We start from the raw sequence: 20891 nt of genomic DNA on the forward strand, positions 1-20891 counted from the left end.
AAATTTTGGAATCAACAAAGTTACAAAAATGTTGCCAAAATATTTTAGAATGAGGGACAACCAGAACCGATGAGTGACCGGTTCTGGGCGAACGACACAGAAGGAACAGTTCACATCAACGTTAGAACTGAATTTCTTTAAATAGACTTTAACGGGGTAGATTTTCCTGATCACACTTGACCAAATATGCAAGTGATGCGATGACGTCACTCATCGAATTTTAGAATAGCCAATAGCTACTTTCCTTGCTGACCGGTTGGCAATGGCAACAGTGGCGGCGGCGTTCCTCACCGTTAGCTTGCCGGGGTCGTTGCTGGTTAAGTGGATGTAGTTAGAAAACATGAACAGAGCGCCAGAAAGCGGACAACCAACCTCTGTTCAATGTTGGACGAATACACCGCCTATTAAAAGGAAGGAAAGGAAAATTCAGGTGAATATAAATGTACAGTTAAGTTGGCTGACGATGTAATGACTCCATGCCAGACGGTTCAGGTGTTTTGGCTAGCTCCGTCAGACCTGGTAGTCCACCTAGCATGACGATGAGGCTTAAGAAGACGAAGATAAACAGGCATATTTGAGGACAAATACGATAGTGGAGAGGACCTGCATCATTTAAAAACAACAAAAAAAGCTTCTTTAGTTCAGTCAAAATACAAGTATTTAATGTTGAAGTAACTAAAAGGTCCATCAGGTAACCAAACTGAAGTTGCCAGTTCTATCATTTAGATTTACATGTATACGGAAGTATATGTATCTCTATGGGCTCTTTGCACCTGCTGCGCTGACGTCACAACCGCATGCGCAAATGCGGCTCTCTTTTTTCCGCTTTGAGTTATGAACATTGCTGTCTTCCTAATATAATGGGCTTTTAAGTTTTCATGGATTTCCAAACGGTCCTGAATTAAGAAGACGGTGGTTTGTAAATATCCGTCGCTACCAGTTAAAGCTAACGCAGCACAGCAAAGTTTACAGCCTTCACTTCACTCCGGATCAACTTCTTCAGCCTAAAGCAGAAGGTAAAGGAGCCTCCTGTGTTATTTCCATGGAATCACTTCTGTATTCAGCCTGAAAGAGTTTATGGGAACCAGAGAGCAGACCAGAACCAGACAGCCGAGCTACTGACCCGCCTGAACACACTGCTGGAAACACCGTCCTGCTTCACAAGAAACATGCTAAACTAATAAAGTGAAATAACACGGAGACCTTAAGGAACACGGCCATATTTTTCTAAAAGCAACAACTGAACCTGAACCGTCAGCTGAACTAGAACTCCGACACCAGAGCTGCTCTACTGTTAAGTTATGGGCTTGTTGTTCCTCAGGCTGCAGAAGCAAAAAGCCTGAACCGTAAAATCCCCGTTACTTGGTCTCTGACACTAACGACAATAAACCACCTAATATACTTGAACACAAGGTAAAAACATTGTCCGTTAGAATGGATGAAAAATGTTTAGATACTTAAATAGCACATTTTTACAAGACAAATGTCAGAATATTTCCTACTAGCATAAGCTAAAGCTAATGTTAGCCACAAAGTTTAAAGTAAAACTCACCTTCGTATCTGTGTATAACGAGGCGAACATCTTAAAACCTTTCTCCAGCTTATTGTCGGGGCTTCGGATCGATGTTCATCATTAATTGTTACCTTGGACACAACCAGTGGAAAGAGACATTTTCAATAGATCGGAAAAGATTGAGCCGCTTTTCCCCGAACGCGGAAGCTGAGGTGCAAAGAGCCCATTAACCTGAACAATATCAGCAGGTGCCAGGAAGACATATTAGTAATTACAAAAACCTCCTCTTTGTTTAAAGGTGCATAAATAAATAAACTACAGCAATTAATGAAAGGTATACCCTTAATAATTGAACTGTTCTATTTTTCTGTAATATATAAACTAAACTAGTTTTACTCAAGTTTTTTTTTCTTTTTCTTTATTTAATCAGGTAAACCCCGTTGAGATCTAGATCTCATTTTCAAGAAGGACCTGAAACAAACTTCCCTCCCCGTCGGGGAATCGAACCCCTGTCTCCCGCGTGACAGGCAGGGATACTCACCACTATACTAACGAGGAGACAAAGTTAATGCTTACATAAGATTTTATGTATTCAGTTATTAACTAATATTAGTTATAGTTATATATAACTGTAATAAAGCCTGAAACTGGAGGAATATGGGGTTCCATTTGTGTCAAAAATAAGCAGAAGTCATATGTGTAGATGTTGTGGGTCTATGCCGTTGCTATTTGTCTTTGGTAGATGTCTATGTTCTTAGTGCTTTATGGATATGTCAATGTTGCATGTAGATGTTGCATATGTCTATGATGCATATATATCGTATATAGGTGATGCATATATGCATCATATATACATACATCATATATGCATCACCTACATATGCAACATTTACATGACATAGACATATGCATCATAGACATATGCAACATCTACATGCAACATCAACATATCCATAAAGCACTAAGACCATAGAAATCTACCAAAGACACATAGCAACGACATAGACCAACAACATCTACAGACTTTCTTCTTCTGTTTTATTTTTTAACTGATGAGGAGCTGTGATTTAGCGTGGCGGCAGCAGGAAACAGGAAGTCTGTGTGAGGAGATGAGATCTTTGTTTTCTCCATCAGCGACATGTCTGTCATAAGTATCGAAGACATAAGAAACAGAGTTTAAGAGGAAGGAGCTGATTTAAAAAAAAATACCATGATGAAAATGAATCATATGGGATTTCTACACATAAAAATGTTGATTAATGCAGTGTTTGCCAACCCTGGTCCTCCAGACTCACTGCCCTGCATGTTTTAGATATTTCCCTGCTTCAGTCCAGCTGATTTCAATTGATGATTGATTAACAGGCATTTGTTGAACTGCAATCAGTTGAATCAGGCACATTAAAGCAGGGAGACCTCTAAAACATGTAGGACAGTGGGCCTTGTGGACCAGGCTTGGGAAACACTGGATTAATGGAGCAATCAGCAGCATGCGTCATCCTGATAATGTTATCAACTAGCTCAACTGGAAAATGCTGGTTGGGCAGCAGGAATCAGAGTCTCTAAGCAGAACAACAGGAGCTCATTTCTTCTGGAGTTTTGTCAAAAGACACCATTTTTTTCTTCGGGTTTTCTTCTTGTACATACATATTTTCAGTCAATACATCCTTGAACAAAATGTCTTGATCTTGTTGCCCTGAAGACAAACATCATATCCAGACTTTTTCCAACATAGAACGCCACAATAAACTCCAGTAAATAACACAGTCGGGGTGTGGTGATGGATTCTGACCTGAACCTTCATAGCCACATAAAGGCAGTGAAAGTCGGTCTTCTATCACCTTAAGAACATCTCCAGGATTAAAAGACTGATGTTCCAGCAAAATCTAGAGAAACTCTTGCACCTGTTTGTGTTTGTACCAGACAAACATGGAGAAGCAGCATTCAGCTTCTGTGTACCACAAATCTGGTACAAACTTCCAGAAAACTGCAAAACAGCTGAAACACTGAGTTCCTTTAAATTGAGATTAGAAAATCTGCCTGGTTAGATCTGCTTTTGAACCATAAGTAAGTTGAAAGTCTGATCAATATGGCGAGTAACAAAAAGTCTCATTTACCGTCATACATAAGCACAAATATCGGAACATTTCTTATGAATATTTCTAAAGTAGCGCCACAAAATTTGAGAGTTTGATAGAAGGAAACGTATATAAAAAAATAAATCATAAATTCTTGGAGTGACTGATTTACAGTCCCACGAATGATTTTGTTTCTCTTCATGACTTGCCTCTGGAAACTGATCATTGATGGAGGAACATAAACTCCACAGACCCTGAACCTGACGGGGAAACGACTGGGAACCAAAAACCAACAAGAAAACACAGAAAGTCAAAGTTTTCATGAGGAAACCGACACACATCAGCCACAGAGACTCAGAATGCATTCTGTTCATTGAATACTGGTTTGTTTAGAGTAAACTGTGTGTTTCAGGTAAATTGGAAATTTCTTGTTGTTTTCCAGCGAGCATCGACTCTAAACAGGAACGTGTTCAGAGACGGAAAGATTCGAATTGGTGAGACGGATTTTACTGAAGTCCTTACAGTTTATAGAAATTTATGTTAGAAAACTTTGGTCATTTAACATCTTTTTATTGGGAAAAAACTGAGGGATTAATTTCAGTATTAATTATTAAAATATTGTAAATCAGCTCACTGTTGAAATTCTACAGCTTTATGTTGCTAGTAAAACATTAACTTGTTCATAAAGAAGGAATTAGGAATATCTTTTTCCATCTGCATGAGTAAACGTTTGAGTGCTGTTTTCCGATTGGTCAGATTTTGTCCTGGTGTGGGAGGAGCTTCGGGGTGCTAATGAGAACGACACAGGTAATAGCGCCACCCAGAGGAAGTGGAGGGAACAGTTTCTGAGCAGACTGAGACAAGTAGGCCTGCTGCAGGAGCAGGTGAGCAAAACAAACACACCTGAGAGTGAAGTCAAACCCAAACAGAGCGACATGTGAGTGAAACGGCTGCCTCTGATTGGCTGTGATGAGGGGATGGAGGGCGTCCCACATCATGACGCCTCCTCCGTCGTGCTGGACAGGTGCTCTGTGTCCTAACATGTCCCCTTCAAGGTCTTTCTGTCCTGTTGTCCACAGAGAGAGATCTTCAGGGCGAAGAAGAGGATCCGCTTCATCCTCCTCAGCGCCCCTTGGAGGGTCCTCTGCTACTACGCCGAGGAGATCAATCTCAAAGTCCCGCTGGAGGTAAAACCCTCCCATGCAGCTGTCCTGCCTCTAGTGGACGTCCTCTCACAGTGTCCTCCGTCCTCCTGCAGGTGGTCACCGATCCGATGACTAACTGGTCAGAACATTTCCTGTCCAAGCTGTCCCTCCCCAATCCACTGTCCCAGAACGTCCCCAACCCGCCGCTGGAATACTACACCTGTCAGTTCAAGTCCAACAAGCTGGAGAGGTCCGCAGTGTCTCCATCTTCAGTCTCTGTCCTCAGTCTGGGACCAGACTAGTTTCTGAGGCAGCATCACCTGTCCTCTGTCTGCAGGTTCCTGGGAAGTGGTGACAAGGAGACGTTCTTTAAGACCACCCAGAGACACCAAGTGGTGAGTTCAGGCACCGTACAGCATCTAATTCTTCTTCTTCTGAGATGAGGACAAGAAGAAAATGAGTTCAAGACGAGTGTCGAGCCCTGCATCCCTGATAATCTGATGTAAAAAAAAAAACAAGTTGTTTCTGTCGGACAAAAACTGGGTATCCCCAAAAATATAACTTATGAGGAAAGAAATTAATTTGAACTTACGTACTGTACATACCCAGCTATAATTTATCAGGGTCAGAAAATCTGAATTTTGTGACAGTTATTTCCAGTCAAAACATGTTAAGCTGTGTTTCTCATGGAACATTAATAATTCCTCCGGGACATGTCTTGGTGTCCCTCATCTTTCTGGTTTGTAATAGTTTGATGTCCTGAAGAAACTCAACATAAAACGTTTCTCTGTGTCTCTGCAGCTATATGAGATCCTGGCCAGAACTCCGTACGGTTCTGTGAACCGGGGCGAGGTGGGCATCGACCGGCTGATCAGTGAGGAAGTCTTCACGGCAGCGTACCCACTGCACGAGGTCTGAACCTGACATTCCTGCACGTTTAAAATGGCTTAGAGGAACCTTTACAATGTCAACTCTGTTTGCAGGGGGACTACAGGATGCCGGACGACCCAGTGCCCCTAAAGTCTTTAGTACTGAGGCAGATCCTGCATGGGTACTGGTCCAAGTGGTCCTGCTGGAGACGCTACCAACCTCTGGGCCACATAAGGGAGTATTTTGGGGAAAAGATAGCTCTCTACTTTGCATGGATCGGTAATTACAGTCGTGATTGAAATGTCCTGATCCAGTCCAGACATGCCTCGTTTCCTCTGAGCGCTACGGTTCGGTACGCTATTCTGTTTGTTTCCATTGTAAAACCGACCCATTCAACCGGCCCTACTGGGTCCCCTTCAGTTGTAGGTCCATAGGACAACGGTACAGTGCGGTTAGGATGGCGCCACACAACACAGTCCATTGATTGTGAGACAGAAAACGTCACTTTGCAACAAGTTTGTTGTTGCACTCATATGGCGTAATGGTCCAACCAGCGGAGCAATGGCCACACCAATCCGGACCGCACTGCTCTGTGGAAACGAGGCGATAGTCTTCCCCCGTTTTCCATGCTGTGATCCAGTTTTTGCCTTAATCCTTTAAAGTGGTCTAAATAAACCCTTCACCAGTCTGACTGGAGGATATGAGGGGTCTTTAAGATTTTCCCTGGACTTCAACAGCTTTCTGTAGGATGAGGTGTTCCCATGGCCGAGTACTGGAGTCCCTGGTGTGGCACGTTAAAAGATTTTAGTGTGTTTTCTCCTCAGAAGGCAGATTTAACCCAGAGTACATGACTGTAATCCTACTCAGTGTTAAGTCAGTGGGTGTCTGCAGGTTTCTACACTGCCTGGCTGCTGCCTGCATCTCTGATTGGGACTCTGGTCTTCCTGTTGGGTTTTGTAGATTTGTTCTCTGACGTCCCAGCGTAAGAACACATTCTACCTTTATTGTTTTGGCTTTATGCTTTTGTAACAATCCCAATTTCTGTGCTGCTTGACTTGTCTGTGGTGAAAATGATTCACCACCCAAATAAAAGCCTGGATAGTTTCTACAGAAGATGTGTTTTGCACCTGCAGGAAGGAGGTGTGTGAAAGCGGAAACTCTTTCATCATGTGTCCTCTCTGTAACATCTGCTCCACTTGGAACTATTCCAGCATCTGCATCACCTATAAGGTACTTGTGAATCAGTTCATTCATTGTTTCCTACCACAGCTGGGCTCTGCCTAAACCAGCCTAACCTAACCGAAGCATCCTTAGATGCAGAGGTTGTCTAATCTAAGTGGTTTGATTTCTCAACGGTGCTTTTAATGTCTTTCAACAATTTGCTTTAGGTCAGTTGACTTGGATCTTATTAATGGATTAAATGTTTTTTACACATATTTTCTATTGGTCTTTGCTATTAGAAATTCAACATATTAGTATAAATAGGACATTTTGGCCTAACGTGCCCTGCGTTGTCTTGTAGTTAGTACTCTGGAAGAATCGAGCTGTAAGCCACCTAACGAGGCAATTTCAACTCCCTACAGCAGTTACATCTTGTTTCCAATGACTGATGATGCCTCTTTCCTGTATCGTTCATATCTGTATGCTCCTGCTAGCTCAGGTTATAACAAATAATAAATAAGAGGCACAGCTCTGCCTCTGAATGCACTCAGCATGTCCTTCGTGTCTGCAGGCGGGTCTCCTGTTTGACAACTGGGGGACAGTGTTTCTCAGTCTCTTCATGTCTTTGTGGGCCGTCACCTTCCTGGAGTACTGGAGGAGAACTTCTTCAACTCTTTCCCACCGCTGGGGCTGCTCTGACTTCGAGGACATTGAGGTTAGATGCCGTGATGCCTCGCTCTAAAATGGTTCCACTTTCCAGAAGCTTCTGTAAGTCCTTTCCTTCCCCGAACAGGAGCGTCCGCGTCCAGAGTTCTCGGCCATGGCGCCGATGACCACGAGGAACCCGATCACTGGGGCCGAGGAACCTTACTTTCCTGAGAATAAACGCTTCCACAGAACTGTGACTGGATGCATGGTCATCATTGTCATGGTAACTCTCCTGATCTTCAGCGTATACCACCAGAAGTTAGAATAAGAGGTTGAACTTGAGTTTCCTGTGTGCAGATTTCTGTGGTCCCGATGTTCCTCATTTCCATTATTTTGTACCGTACCATCCTCAGAGTCGTCATCTACAAGTCAACTACAACTGACAGCTCCTCTGTGAGTCTAACTGCCGGGGCGTGCCTTCGAGTGTTCTCAGAATCTGTACAGACAGTACAGATTTCTGAGAACACTGCCCTGAGGGACACCATGCATTCCTGATGTTCTGATCCTGAGCTTGAACTGGTTTCTGCTTTCAGGCTGGGACGATAGCCAGCATTTCAGCATCAGTGCTGAACCTGATCATTATCCTGACATTGTCCAGAATTTACACCTGGCTGGCCGGCGTCCTCACACGCTGGGGTGAGTCTCTGTTCTCGGGTCTAGTAGAGTTTGACCAATCGGTTTTGTTTCATCCCTACTGACCGACAGAGGGCATTGCTGAAATCACTGAACGTTCCCTTCAGGCATTCGCCGTTCCAGTAGTAATACTAACAGAGTCACACCTGTAACATAACAGAATGATCAATCAGGGGATATATAGCCTGACATCATCTGTGGCTCTCTTCCTCTTCTCATATGCGGTTCGTTTTGCGTGGCATCAACCTTTTGGATGTTGGATCATTTCACTGCCATGAGGTGTCCAGTTGCCTGTTGGCTGGAATAGTGATGTACCGCCCTCCTACAAACTTTGATGGTTTGATCTTTGTTCAAGGTACTTTTGGTCTTTGTTGGTGGTGACAACATTTGCGCCTAACAAAAACATTAACAATGCTCCAGCTTTATTTGCAACAGTTGACAGAATCACAAACCCTCCTGTGACGTTACCACCTGAATTCCAATGTTTTGCCGCCTGCAACCAGTTTTCCAGCTTCTTTTCAGAGAAAATTTTAAAAATCAGAGCATTAATCTGAACATCCACTATAAAGTCAGTACCAATGCTGAGCCCAAACAAAACAAATACAGGAAAAATGACCCAATTTCAACTACTTCATTATAAAACCTTAGAGGAAATTATAAGTCAACTAAGCTCCAGTTCCTACTGTCTGGATGTCCTAGATCTATAACTCTAGAACATTTCTTTAAGAAAGTCCTGCTACTATTATTGATCTGATCCAGATAGTAACTCATGGCTCTCATCAGGCGTTTTCCCCCAGGCTTTGAAAACAGCAGTAATCAAACCACTTATAAAAAAGAACAATCTGGACAAATCACTACTGCAGAATTACAGGCCGACCTCTGACCTCTGACCTCCCATTCATCAGCAAAGTTATTGAAAAAGCTGTGTAAACAATTAACTAGCTTCCTAACGATAACCAACCGCTTTGACTCCTTCCAGTCTGGTTTCCATGGTCACCACAGCACAGAGGCTGGCCTAGTCAAAGTGTTCAATGACATCCATATAAATACGGACTGTGGCAGAACCACAGTGCTGGTTCTGTTGGACCTCAGTGTTGACCATGACATATTACTGAATCGACTGGAGAGTTGGGTCGGACTCTCCGGTCCAGTGCTCAACTGGTTTGAATCCTACATAAAGAACAGGGATTTCTTTGTTTCAATTGGAAACTTTTCATCAAAGAGGTCAAAGGTCACCTGTGGGGTACCCCAAGGTTCAATGCTAGGGCCCCTTTTATTCAATATTTATATGCTCCCACTAGCTCAGGTTATAACAGGAAATAATATTAGCTACCATAACTATGCAGATGACACACAGCTCTACATTACGATGTCACCAGGTGACCTTTGACCCCATCCAATCACTGAACAGAAGCTTAGAACAGATAAATGTGTGGATGTGCCAAAACTTTCTCCAGCTGAACAGAAACAAAACTGAAGTTATTATTTTTGGACCTAAAGAGAAACGATCTAGAGTTATAGATCTAGAGTTATAGATGTAGAGTCATAGATCTGGTTATAGATCTAGAGCTATAGATCTAGAGGTATAGATATAGAGTCAATGCACAGCTTCAGTTATTACAACTAAAAACCAGCGATCAGCCCGAAACCTGGGAGTAGTGATGGACTCTGACCTGAACCTCCAGAGCCACATAAAGACAGTTACAAAGTCGGCCTTCTATCACCTGAAGAACATTTCCAGGATTAAAGGACTAATGTCTCAGCCAGATCTAGAGAAACTCATCCATGCCTTCATCTTCAGTCGTATTGATTATTGCAACAGCGTCTTCACAGGTCTGTCCAACAAATCAATCAAACAGCTGCAGCTGATCCAGAATGCTGCTGCTGGCGTTCTGACTAAAACCAGGAAGATAGAGCACATAACACCAGGTCTAAAGTCCCTCCACTGGCTCCCTGTAGCTCAAAGAATAGACTTTAAAATACTGATGTTAGTTTATAAATCACTGAACGGCTCAGCACCACAATACATTAAAGATCTGCTGTTGTTGTATCAACCTTCCAGAACTCTCAGGTTCTGGTTCTGGTTCTGCTCTGCATCCCCAGAACCAGAACCAAACGAGGAGAAGCAGCTTTCAGCATCTATGCACCACAAATTTGGAACAAACTTCCAGAAAACTGTAAAACAGCTGAAACACTGACTTCCTTTAAATCTCGACTAAAACCCACCTGTTTAGGATTGTATTTGAAATGTAATCAATTACAAATTTATTGATGGAACTTGACTTAATGCTGTGTTTTTGATTCTATGTCGCATTGGGATTCTGTGTTTGATATTCTGATATTCTGTGTTTGAAATGCCTTGCTGCTGAAATGTGCTATACAAATAAAATTTGATTGATTGATTGATTGATTGATTGATTGATTGATTGATTGATTGATTGATTGATTGATTGATTGATTGATCGTCTCCCAACTCACAGCTCACATTTTAGCCAACCTCATAATTGGTCTTGAATTGAGCTAGCAGTGTTAGCCTCTTTCTTTTTGGTGTTTTGCTTTAATTGTTGATGGCAGTGTTTCCCTCTCCCAGTTTTGGTTGTTTTTTATGCACTGTGTTTAAAAGCAGCCCTCTCTCCTCTCCTTCAATGCTTGTAGTGGCAATGTCATCATTCTGGTGTTGATGGCTGAATGGTGGGGGGAACTAATCTGGTTTCTCTGTTTCTGCTTGGTGCTCATTGGTTGCACCCACAGTCGGTTCCACAAGCACCAGTTTGGGATCTGCCCTTGTTCTACCTACCCTCCATTAGAGGCAGGCAGACCTCAAGTGGAGATCTACTTGCTCTTTCTGTCAGCCCTTCATGTCTCAGACGGGGTTTTGTTGGCTATGATGTTACCATGTGGCCAAACACTGCATTTGTGCCTAAAGTGTTATCTCATTCTCACTGGAACCAGCCACTGAGATTGACAGGATTTCAGCCTACGTCAGGAGGATGGTTATGGTACCACCCCTCATCTTCTGGGCCAGGTTCTTCTGCAAGAACAGGTTCTTCTGAGCCTTCTCAGTGAGGTTTGTGCTCTGGACTCCTTGTGACATCGCTGGTATTAGTCACCAGGGTTTTCAGCAACGCCCTCTGGTGGTCAGTAGGGATGAAATAATATGTATGTAGCTATGGATCAATGAATCCCAGATGACCATAAGAGATTCTCTGAACTTGCATTCCATGACAAGATTCTAAGACCAGAGCCTCAGATGATGTCAGGCGATATCATATGGTTGATCAGCCAATATTTCACAGCTGTGACTCTGTATCTGGTGTTTAAATGATGGAAACTTTTAGTCTTCACCATCTTCATGCCTGTGTGTTTGTTGCCATTCAGAGATGCATCGCACTCAAACCAAATATGAAGACATGTTCATCCTCAAAGTTTTCATATTCCAGTTTGTGAACTTCTACTCAACTCCAGTCTACATCGCCTTCTTCAAAGGCAGGTGAGAGCTGCTCCAGCAAATCACGACAGGCCTCTAAGCTTCTTCAGTCTAACATTTTTATCAAGTGGTTCTGCTTCTAATCCTAAAGTTGTTTGATTTTCTCCAGACTTGGCCTGTGTTTGTCCTAACGATCTTGTTTGTTGATGTCTCTTCAGGTTCGTTGGTTACCCTGGAATGTACAACACTCTGTTTGGACTTCGTAATGAAGAGGTGAGTTTGTCATCGTTAATGTTTGAAAGAAAGACAGATATTTCCTTAATGAGAAAATAATTTTTCAAGAGGCTGCCTGCAAATGTCATGTTAGGGGATGAATCTACCTCAACCTCTAACATCCTGAGGCTCTTCAGGGATGGCAGGCTAGAACCAGGGTGAAGGACGAAGTTCTGATCCAAGTTCTGATCCACACATGGATGAGATTAGGAGACTTCCTGTGGAAGGCTTCATTTGGAGGCTTTCCAGGCACATCCTACTGGGTTAAGACTCTCAGACTGATCCAGAACTTTCTGAAGGGCCTGTGAATGCTTATGCCTTATTTCCAAAATAGCAAACCAGTGCGGTTTGGTATTTTATAGTCTGACGTGTTTAGGAAAGTATTTCAACCACCAGTTGGACTCTTACTGGGCATGCGGGGTTAAACCCAAGCGCCTACCGTTGCATCATATTAGTGGGATGATGGATGTGATGTTTGTCGCAAGCAGTGACATTTTTCCACCCCCAATCAATAGACGGTGTTGTGTGATTTTTGCAGTATGGGTCACAGGAAACAGACAAACTAGCGAACCGAAGTGCAACAACCTGAGCTGTAGCGCTCAGTGGAGATTCTCAGACTGAGCCTGAGAGTGTTGCTGCAGTAAGTGATGTCTGGGTTTGCCTCCTGGACATTTTGGACCTGCTGATGTTGTACCATGTGGACATAGGATCTACCAGTTTGTTATGTTTAAATATGTTAGAGGACAGAAGCTGCTGTAAATATTGTATTGACCTCAGCAAAAAGTTCCAACGGGTTGATTTTTGCCCCAGGCAGATAATATGAATGAAGAAGATGATGTTCTTGTCTCTGGGTTTTGGTTCCAGTGTGGAGCCGGCGGGTGTCTTATTGACCTGGCTCAGGAGCTGCTGGTCATCATGGTGGGAAAACAGATGATCAACAACGTCCATGAATTCATCTCCCCGTAAACGACACACACAGACACCACACCATCACCAAAATCTAATCATTTCTCTGCTGTTCACGGCTGGCAGGAGAATTTAAACTGCTATTCAGAATCCTTTCAGATCCCAAAAACTTAGATCCAGGTTTAGCTTATTTAGCATGGTGCGCATGTCCACTCGCATTTCAGGTCTGGATTTATAAATTGTACTGCTTTGAGTTTCTGAAATGGCATTGATGATTCTGTTGCATCATAATATGTTTTGTTGCTATATAAAAATATTAAATTATTTTTAAATGATCATTTTTATTGATAATAATAATAAATACCAGTTATAATACGCCGGTGTTGGTCCAGGTCATGGCTCCATGCTGTTGCTAGTTCTGGTCAATATACATTTCAAGCAAGTTACTTAAAAAAGGACCAGTGAGATTTGCTCACCCAAGCCAGCTTTAAATTTGGCGAGTGAGCCAGGAGCCATGTTATGTGAAGAATTAAATAGGACCGTATAAAACAGATAAAAAAGAGGGTATAATAATTATAGCTTATTCCAGTGTCAGTACAATGTATTTGCTCATTCACTCATGACTCCATGCCATTTATACTTCTGGTCAATGTAAAATACAAGCTAGTTACTCAGAAATATTTCATATTTGCGCATCAAGCCAGTGTTTCAATGCTTTAGCTTCTAAGACTATTTCATCTCCAAGAATGGACAATTTTCAAACCACACTTACTCCAGCAGTGGAGAAATATATTTGACAACATCGATTTGATAACTTTTCAGAGACTTTATGTAAATCAAGTTCCAAAAGAGTCTGTCAACAGCTTTCAGACTAGACTGCAAGACGCATGAAGCAGAAGGCTTCTTGTTTCGGCAGGAAGGTTCAGGCGTGGTGGCAGAAAAACAAAATCCGTCCTCCACAGATGGCAGGGGAGGGGACTCAGACGATGATGAACGTTTCTCCTTGGGAGGCAGATTACGACCTGCTGGTCTGTGAGGGACTCTTCGGTGAATATCTGGAGATGGGTAACCAAAGCCTCTGTTTGCTCCAAAATAAAAGAATCCTCCATGACTGTGGGTTGTTTCTGAAATCTAGTGCTGCTCTTCTCAGTGCTTCAGTTTGGTTTCATCACCATCTTTGTGGCGGCGTGTCCTCTCGCTCCTCTCTTTGCTCTCATGAACAACTGGGTGGAAATCCGTTTGGACGCTCAGAAGTATGTTAGAGAATACCGCCGCCCGGTGGTGGAGCGAGCTCAGGACATCGGCATCTGGTTTCACATCCTGCAGTTCATCTCACACATAGCTGTCATCAGCAACGTGAGTCTGATCAGGAGCAGCTTTCCTGAGTGAGAGAAACAAATTAAACTTTTCCTAAATTTGTTTCCAGGCTTGTCTCATTGCCTTCACCTCGTCCTTTGTGCCTCGGCTGTACTACCGTTACACCAGAGACAGCACCCTGAGCGGCTTCGTTAACTTCACCCTGGCAACAGCCCCACTCAGCCACAACACCACCTGCAAGTAATGTCCTCAGTCCGCCTGTCCAATACTGTTGTCCTCCCAATGGCAGCAGTTTTGCACCTTAACATTGGTTTTGTTCAGGTATAGAGGTTACAGGGATGATAACGGTGAATATCTGCCGGAGTACTTTCACCTCATTGCTATACGACTCAGCTTCGTCGTCGTCTTTGAGGTCAGTGTCTCTTACAGTTTCTAATAGTGCATCCAGACCAAACGCAACTTGAACGTCGGGGGCGTCTGGTTTACAACCTCGGTCTATGGTGGATGCGCGTCTAGGGGCATCGAAGTCTCGGACACCCTGGTGCTGCACCTTTTGAAGTGTGTCTGGCAGCAAACGCTAGAGTTAGAAAATCTGAACTTTTGCAGGTGACCGCAGCGTGTCAACCCATCATAGAGACTTGAGTTGGTGTTCTGGCAGGAGAAGAAGATCAGCAAGTTGTCAAACTGGGCTGAGACGTGCTAAAAGCAACCCTCATCAGCATGCAGCTCTGGTGAAACTCACCAAACTCAGAATGCCTCTGAATTATCTGGTGAACTCAGACACAGCGCAGAGAGACATGATGACCAGTTTTTCCTGCTTTCAGAAAATAAAGCCAAGCCGCTCTCTCTATTTCCTCTGCCTTTGTACAAAGAGACTGAAAGAGAAAAACAACTTAAAGTCAAGAGGCTCCTCCCTTTCCACACTTTGCTCAGTTGCGATTCTAGGGCGATTTTGATGCTCAGTATCAAGGGTTTGACTTCAAAGTGTCCAATTTGAGGCGTTGGCTGCCTTGTTGACCTGTGAAACGTGTTCGGTCTGAATGCTCTATTAGTGTCATGGACCTTCACTGGAGAAGCTTCTAGTTGAGAGAGAGCGCCATCAGAGGTGAGTGAAAGGAGATGATGTGTGTTTCACCATCTTTGTACCTCAGCATGTGGTCTTCTTCATCGGCCGACTGATTGACCTGACAGTTTCTAACATCCCAGAAGAGGTGGAGATTAAGATAAAGAGGGAGCACTACGTGGCTAAACAGGCGCTGGCTGAGAATAAGGTCCAATATTTAAGTCCTTGAAGTTTAGTTTGATCATAATTTCCTTTCGGTTAGGCTGTGTGTTTGGCAGGAATGGTTTTAGATACATTATCTTGTGTACCTCCAGGCTTTGGGGAAAGCCATGATGCCGAATGATAAGGACGTTGGGTCAGGTCATTGTGGATCCAGAAGCCTAGTACAATTAGATCCCTGCATTGCATTACCAACACATCTGATCACGATCCCAGAGAAAACGGATCCAGCTAGCGGCTGCTGACCTGAAGCCCGACTGGATCAGAACTGATGGCTATGAGACCGGTTCCTGTGGAGGTTTTACAACCTGCAGAATGGGGCTCCTTCTGGATGTTTACTGGATTTATATACAATAATTTAGCTTTCCAACTTGTCATAGAACAGTGTGCCGATGAAGTATCTTCCTACCTTTACCTTCTGAAACCGGAAGACCTGTTAGATTTCTGAGTAACTCTCCTGAGAACCTCGACCGACCCAAAGCTTCTCAGGAACTTCCTCAGACAGAGAGGCTGGAAGTAGAACCACTTAAAATGAAAATGTGTTTTATTCTGCTGTTGGAGGGAACTAAAGCTTATTCCAAGGTGTTTGTGATGTACCATCATATTTAGAAAAACTGACATCTCCAGCATTCTGGATGTGGGAACTTTAAATATTCTTGGCTTAGGCTATGAATGTTTGTGTTTTGGTCACTTGCAGAGATATAAATTAGTCTGCATTTGCAGCATTAGATTATTTCCATTTCTTCCCGCTGCTCAACTATTGGTCAATTAATGTAGATTTTTAAAAATATTTTAAATTTAGCTCATTAAAAGCAACACCAACTTGTCTTAGTGAGAAAAAGTAAATATTTACTGCAAAGTTCTGAATGTTACATATTTATTTTATAGGTCAGATGTGATGTTATTTTTATTGTATTTTTGCTAATGCTTGATTAAAAATGAAATGTAATTGTTGCATGGGAAATTATTCATTTTATTGTTACAATAAAGAAACCATTGATTTGAAGGCTTGTTTCATTCAGGACATTTCAGTTCATGTTATTCACAATATGTCTGATTAGTTCATAATAATTTGAACATAAAGGTCAAGATTTACTGAGCCCTCCTGAAAGGTAAGAGCCTCCCACATCAGACAAGAACTGATATCAGAAACATTAATGATGTTCATCATGAGTCCAGACAGAAACAGCTTGGTGTGAGACGCAGGTCAGCAAACTTCACATGAAGATCATAACCAGTCAAAGTGGGAGATGAACAGAAAAATCAAGAGTTCAGAGGAAATGGAAACGTTGTAGAAAATCTTTAGAGTCCTGCCTGCTTTGACTCCTGAACTGGTAACGTAGCTGCAGCAGATTGAAGACTAAAGCCTCTGACCTCTGACCTCTGACCTGAAGGCTTTGAGCTGCAGAAACATGATTAATATTCAGCGGTACGCTGCAGTTCTCCTGAGGCGCCAGCAGGTGGCAGCATGTTGCCACCTGGTTCATTTAGATCCTGAACTAAATATTTGAATATGTCTTATATTTAAAAGACCTGCCATGATTTATAAAATAGTTGTTTTAAATATGATGCTTATGCCATAGTGTTGTTTTTTTTAACACATTTTTTCTTGTTTTTGTTAGTATATAAAAGTTACTCACTGTACATCTGAAAACTGTGAGATTTGGGTGTGGGCGGGGTTAGTGTGAATGGGGGCGGGTTTAGTGTGAAGGGGCGGAGCTTCACGGTCTGGGTTGCTGACCCAGACCGTTTCCACTCAGAGGAAACCAGACCGGTTGCTTGGTGGGTGAGCAACCTGAGGAAACTGATCCTTCATATCACTTTGACTCACTTTTAGTGTAAACAGGAAAATCAATTATTATTTATTAAGACAGCAAAACATGAAATTGATTCAGGAAATTGTTTTTCTTGTAAATATTTATTCTTTTATAGTGATTAATCGCTATATACTTTTCAATGATCAAGCAGTGATACAAGTTGAGATTTTATTAATTTTTGATTGTTTATTCAAGTCGTTCTTTTTTATTATTAAGCTGGAATTAAGGACAATCATTTTAATTTGTTGGATTTTCTCTGATTCACACAGGATCAAAATGATACTACATGCGTTAATTAGTGGCTTCCATTTAAAATTAAATCTAAACAGCAACAGAACATTTAGACGGTTTCTGAATTTAAAACCACGACCTGAGCCGTTTTTGAATAAAAACCTCTGCGTGTTTCTGCTGAAGAATCAACGACTCCAGCATTTGAGCTGCGCTGAATTTACTGGGGAAAACGGTGCAAGTGTTCATTTAAACGGGTAAGACACCCGAACAGCGCGACTCGGAACGACGGCAGACCTGGTGGAGAGAAAGAGGCGACAGGACGGGAGGTGAGAGTTAATGTGCGTGTTTGTGGGTTTCCACAGGAGGAGGAGGAGAAAGGTGAGCGAGGATGAAGAGCAGAGGGGACAAGATAGAGGACAGCAGCACCCTCATCGCCATGGAAACGACCTCTGAGATCAACTACGGCAGTACCACCAAGGTATCCGCTTTCCATTCACCACAGACGAGGAAATTCAAACAGCATCCGGAAGCTGTAGTTCCTCCTGGTGTCCTGCTCGAGTCCCTGCTTTTTAAGTTGGACATTATTTCAGCTGAACTTAAGGTTTTTGTCAGACTAACACATCAGCTTCGTTCAGAAGGACGACGATTCATTCTCACTAAAACTGAAGAATCATTTGTCTCCGTGAAAAGCAGAACTTCTGGTTGCCTTAGTTTTGCCCCTGAGTTCTGATCAGTGATGATCGATTATCCTACCGAGATGCTAAATGTTCTTCCTGATTAGAAATTAAAGCTATTGCTGGAAGCTAATTCATAACCCAGTGTAATGTTTTTACATTTCAGTGCTGTGGGGAAATTTAAACAGGAAATGTTTAACTTGTGTTCAGCCTTTGGCAGGAAGTGAACCAGTAAACCTATTTACAAATGTGCTCATAAGTTTACATACCCTGGTGAAATTTGGGATTTTTTGAAAATTTTTCAGCAAGTAGAATATAATAAAAACTTTATACATAGTCCCTACAAGTCACAGAGGAGGGTTTAGTACTCAAAATGGTTCTCCAATAACTGTTGTATGTTGTTTATAAGTTAGACAGGGACGATGCTAGAGCTGGTTCAAACCTTGTGGCTTGTTTATTGTTGTCATAGCAACTCCATAGCAACTGTCAGAACTGTTAGTGCCTACCAAGATGGCTGTCAACTACAAAGTTGACGTCACATGAGAACTATGTATTGAAGAGGGAGTCTGCTGTTGTTCAAAATGGCCGTCGGTTTGGTGAATATCCCTCCCTACTGCAGACCTTACAGCTCTTCCCACCAGCTTGTCCAGAAGATTAAATTCCTGGTCTGTGAGCTGCTTTTGTAGTTGTCTTGTTTTCCTCATGACTCAGAAACCAGAAACGTCAGTGCAGGCCTGGATGAAAGATACAAGCGTCTGTCGGGAGCCCAGTAACTCGCTCAGCTGTTCACACTCGTTTGTGTCAACAGGAATGCACGATCTGTGGCCAAAACCACCAGGGTATGTAAACTTTTGATCACACATTAGCTAGTTTCTGTTGTCCTTATCATTCAAAAAGAGCAAACGCAATTGTTAGACAATAAACGGCTCGACCCAACCACTAAGTGAAAGGAACAGTTTTGTGTTGTCCTTTACATTCTCTTGAAAAATGGCCAAAAGTCAAAATTAGATAAATTAGACACCAGTGGTCCTGTGTTCACCGGGGTTAGAACCACAGCCACCAGGCGCCTCCACCCAAGAGTAGCTATGACTATTTTAATAGTTTAAATAATAAAACAAAAGACACTTTTTGGGAAATGTAATTATTACACTAAAAATATAACCTAGTTCAGGTTGGAAGAGTCTAAGTATTGAAGTTTTTAAACTGGACAAATTAAAGATGCTCCAGGAAGTGAAAACTTAGGTGGAATCGCCCGAATTGGTAACTACAATCGGAAACCAACTTCAGTATAAAACAATGTTTCTTCTTGATGTCACAGCATACTCTCTTAAAAAACTCGTGTCAATGGATCCAACGTGTGTCGCTTACAAGTGTTCTACGTCAACCATTGTTCTTGATAAAGTTTTCTTTAAATAAAAAAGCACAAGTCGAGGGTGACCAACCTGGAGACGCTAGTTGTTAGCCTGACAGTTGACATCCTCTCAGCCTGTCCAAAGTTTTCTGCTCTTCTCATCGGGCAGCGCCCGCTGCTCAGTTACCGGTGCCAGCCCACCAATCAGAGCAGTAGCTTCGGAATGGGCATATCCTCCTGCAACAACGAAGTAGTCACCGCTGGCTGCACAGTAGTCTTAATTTTGACCATAACACCACAGCAGAGATGTTTCGCAACTTCTAGATGCATTCATGGTCCAACACACTTGAATCAGACGAATGGTTAACGACCAGGCCTCTGGAAAACTTGCTCACTCGCCGAGGAGGTGATTCAGCTTTTCGGTTCAGGTGTGTTGGAGCAGCGATGGCGATTCAGTCACCCTGAATCGCACCATCTCTCAGGTGTTGACTGCCAGTTAGACCCACAATGACGAACCTGTTACTGACTAAAAACTCTATTGGTTTTAGTTTTATGATTTAGTCAAAGCTTGGAATATCAAGAAAGTCTGAGATGCAAGTATCTAAAATGCAAAAATCAAACAAAGTTGAGCTCCGTACCTCCATTTCAGCCTTTGTTTCTGTTTGTAAAGATTCATATGGTTAAAGTTCATCATTATAAGCATCGTGTGACCTCAGTAAAGCAGGGTTAGCATAGCTTAGCATTAAGCTTGGAACTGGAGGAAAACTGGTTGCTCAGAGACTTTCTCCTTCCTGCTGAGGAGCTGGGATCCAGCATGGCTGCAGCAGGAAACAGGACGTCTGTGTGAGGAAATAAGATCTTTGTTTTCTTCATCACTGACATGTCTGTCATCAGTATCATTACCAACGATAAAGACACAAAAATCAGAGTTCATGAGAACAGACCAAAATACACCATGATGAAAAGGAATCAAATGAGATTTCTACACGTGAAAAGGGGATTAATGGTGAAATCAGCAGCATGCGTCATGCTTATAATGCCATGAGCTAACTATTAAGGAGGGACAGATAAAGCCTTGAAGGGGGCAGATCGCTTTAACAAGATTTGAAGTTGACTGTTGCCTGCTTAAATCCAGCTCTAGTTCATTTGCCTAGAAAGTCTTCTTCGGTTGGGGAGGTGTGAACGTGTTATCAAACTCTGAAACAGACCAACAAAACAAACTCTGGTCTGCCTACAAACCTCAATGTGGGTTTGAACTCTGGTTCAGTTCGAATGCCAAGTGGACCGAAAACCGCTTCAAAAGTAGGAAGTGGCCTACAGTGCAGGGCATTCTGGGTAAATACAACCAAAACAAACATGCTAGCTTAGTGCTAGCGGGAGAAATAACTTGTGGTCTTTAACTAAAGACCACAAGTCAGCTAAAATCTGACGCCTCCATCTTGTTTCCATCTGGTGAAGAAGGAAGTTGCTCTCAGGGTCTTCAGAGGTTTTTGTGTGGTTTCCTTCAG

The 20891-nt window shown here is 42.6% G+C and overlaps 2 protein-coding genes and 1 long non-coding RNA gene across 12 annotated transcripts in view; 2 read left to right on the forward strand and 1 right to left on the reverse strand.

Annotated features, from left to right (window-relative positions):
- Positions 1 to 16316, forward strand: LOC114161707 (anoctamin-7-like). Of its 4 annotated transcripts, none has more exons than XM_028045224.1 (23): positions 1 to 430; positions 4031 to 4082; positions 4345 to 4472; positions 4668 to 4775; positions 4847 to 4983; positions 5071 to 5128; positions 5535 to 5645; positions 5717 to 5882; positions 6495 to 6585; positions 6737 to 6833; positions 7336 to 7479; positions 7558 to 7695; positions 7770 to 7865; positions 8006 to 8108; positions 11484 to 11595; positions 11751 to 11805; positions 12670 to 12767; positions 13628 to 13758; positions 13847 to 14067; positions 14138 to 14268; positions 14350 to 14440; positions 15180 to 15299; positions 15406 to 16316. In XM_028045224.1, the coding sequence occupies exons 1-23, from the start codon at positions 341 to 343 to the stop codon at positions 15553 to 15555; spliced, it is 2628 nt and encodes an 875-aa protein (XP_027901025.1). In that variant the 5' UTR covers positions 1 to 340; the 3' UTR covers positions 15556 to 16316. The 4 variants fall into 4 exon arrangements, with proteins under 4 accessions (XP_027901025.1, XP_027901026.1, XP_027901024.1 ...); XM_028045225.1 differs by having other exon boundaries at positions 13862 to 14067; XM_028045223.1 differs by having other exon boundaries at positions 6 to 430; positions 13628 to 13776; positions 13862 to 14067.
- LOC114161800 (uncharacterized) overlaps positions 10307 to 20891 on the reverse strand; it is an 11074-nt gene continuing 489 nt past the window's right edge. The window contains exons 2-3 of the long non-coding RNA XR_003599075.1: positions 20740 to 20742; positions 10307 to 10440 (exon numbers count right to left, since the gene is read on the reverse strand). This is a non-coding gene — a long non-coding RNA (uncharacterized LOC114161800). The remainder of the gene's footprint in view (positions 10441 to 20739; positions 20743 to 20891) is intronic.
- ano7 (anoctamin 7) overlaps positions 17069 to 20891 on the forward strand; it is a 21298-nt gene continuing 17475 nt past the window's right edge. For 2 of the 7 annotated variants that reach the window (XM_028045219.1, XM_028045220.1), the window contains exons 1-2: positions 17211 to 17612; positions 17721 to 17836. In XM_028045219.1, the coding sequence (XP_027901020.1) occupies positions 17747 to 17836 (90 nt within the window). In that variant the 5' untranslated portion in view covers positions 17211 to 17612; positions 17721 to 17746. Of the gene's footprint in view, positions 17093 to 17130; positions 17149 to 17210; positions 17613 to 17720; positions 17837 to 20891 lie in introns of those variants that run through there. The other 5 variants (XM_028045215.1, XM_028045218.1, XM_028045216.1 and 2 more) reach the window with 4 other exon arrangements.

The sequence above is a fragment of the Xiphophorus couchianus genome, chromosome 18 (assembly GCF_001444195.1).
Source record: "Xiphophorus couchianus chromosome 18, X_couchianus-1.0, whole genome shotgun sequence".
In the NCBI taxonomy this organism is placed as follows: Eukaryota; Metazoa; Chordata; class Actinopteri; order Cyprinodontiformes; family Poeciliidae; genus Xiphophorus; species Xiphophorus couchianus.

What these genes read in the sequence shown, in the direction of transcription:
- LOC114161707 (XM_028045223.1), top strand. Translation starts at nt 341, where the DNA reads ATGAACAGAGCGCCAGAAAGCGGACAACCAACCTCTGTTCAATGTTGG. An exon ending in CCACCCAGAGACACCAAGTG is followed by an intron (nt 5,129 to 5,534) that starts GTGAGTTCAGGC and finishes GTGTCTCTGCAG; the next exon opens with CTATATGAGATCCTGGCCAG. An exon ending in CTACAACTGACAGCTCCTCT is followed by an intron (nt 7,866 to 8,005) that starts GTGAGTCTAACT and finishes TTCTGCTTTCAG; the next exon opens with GCTGGGACGATAGCCAGCAT.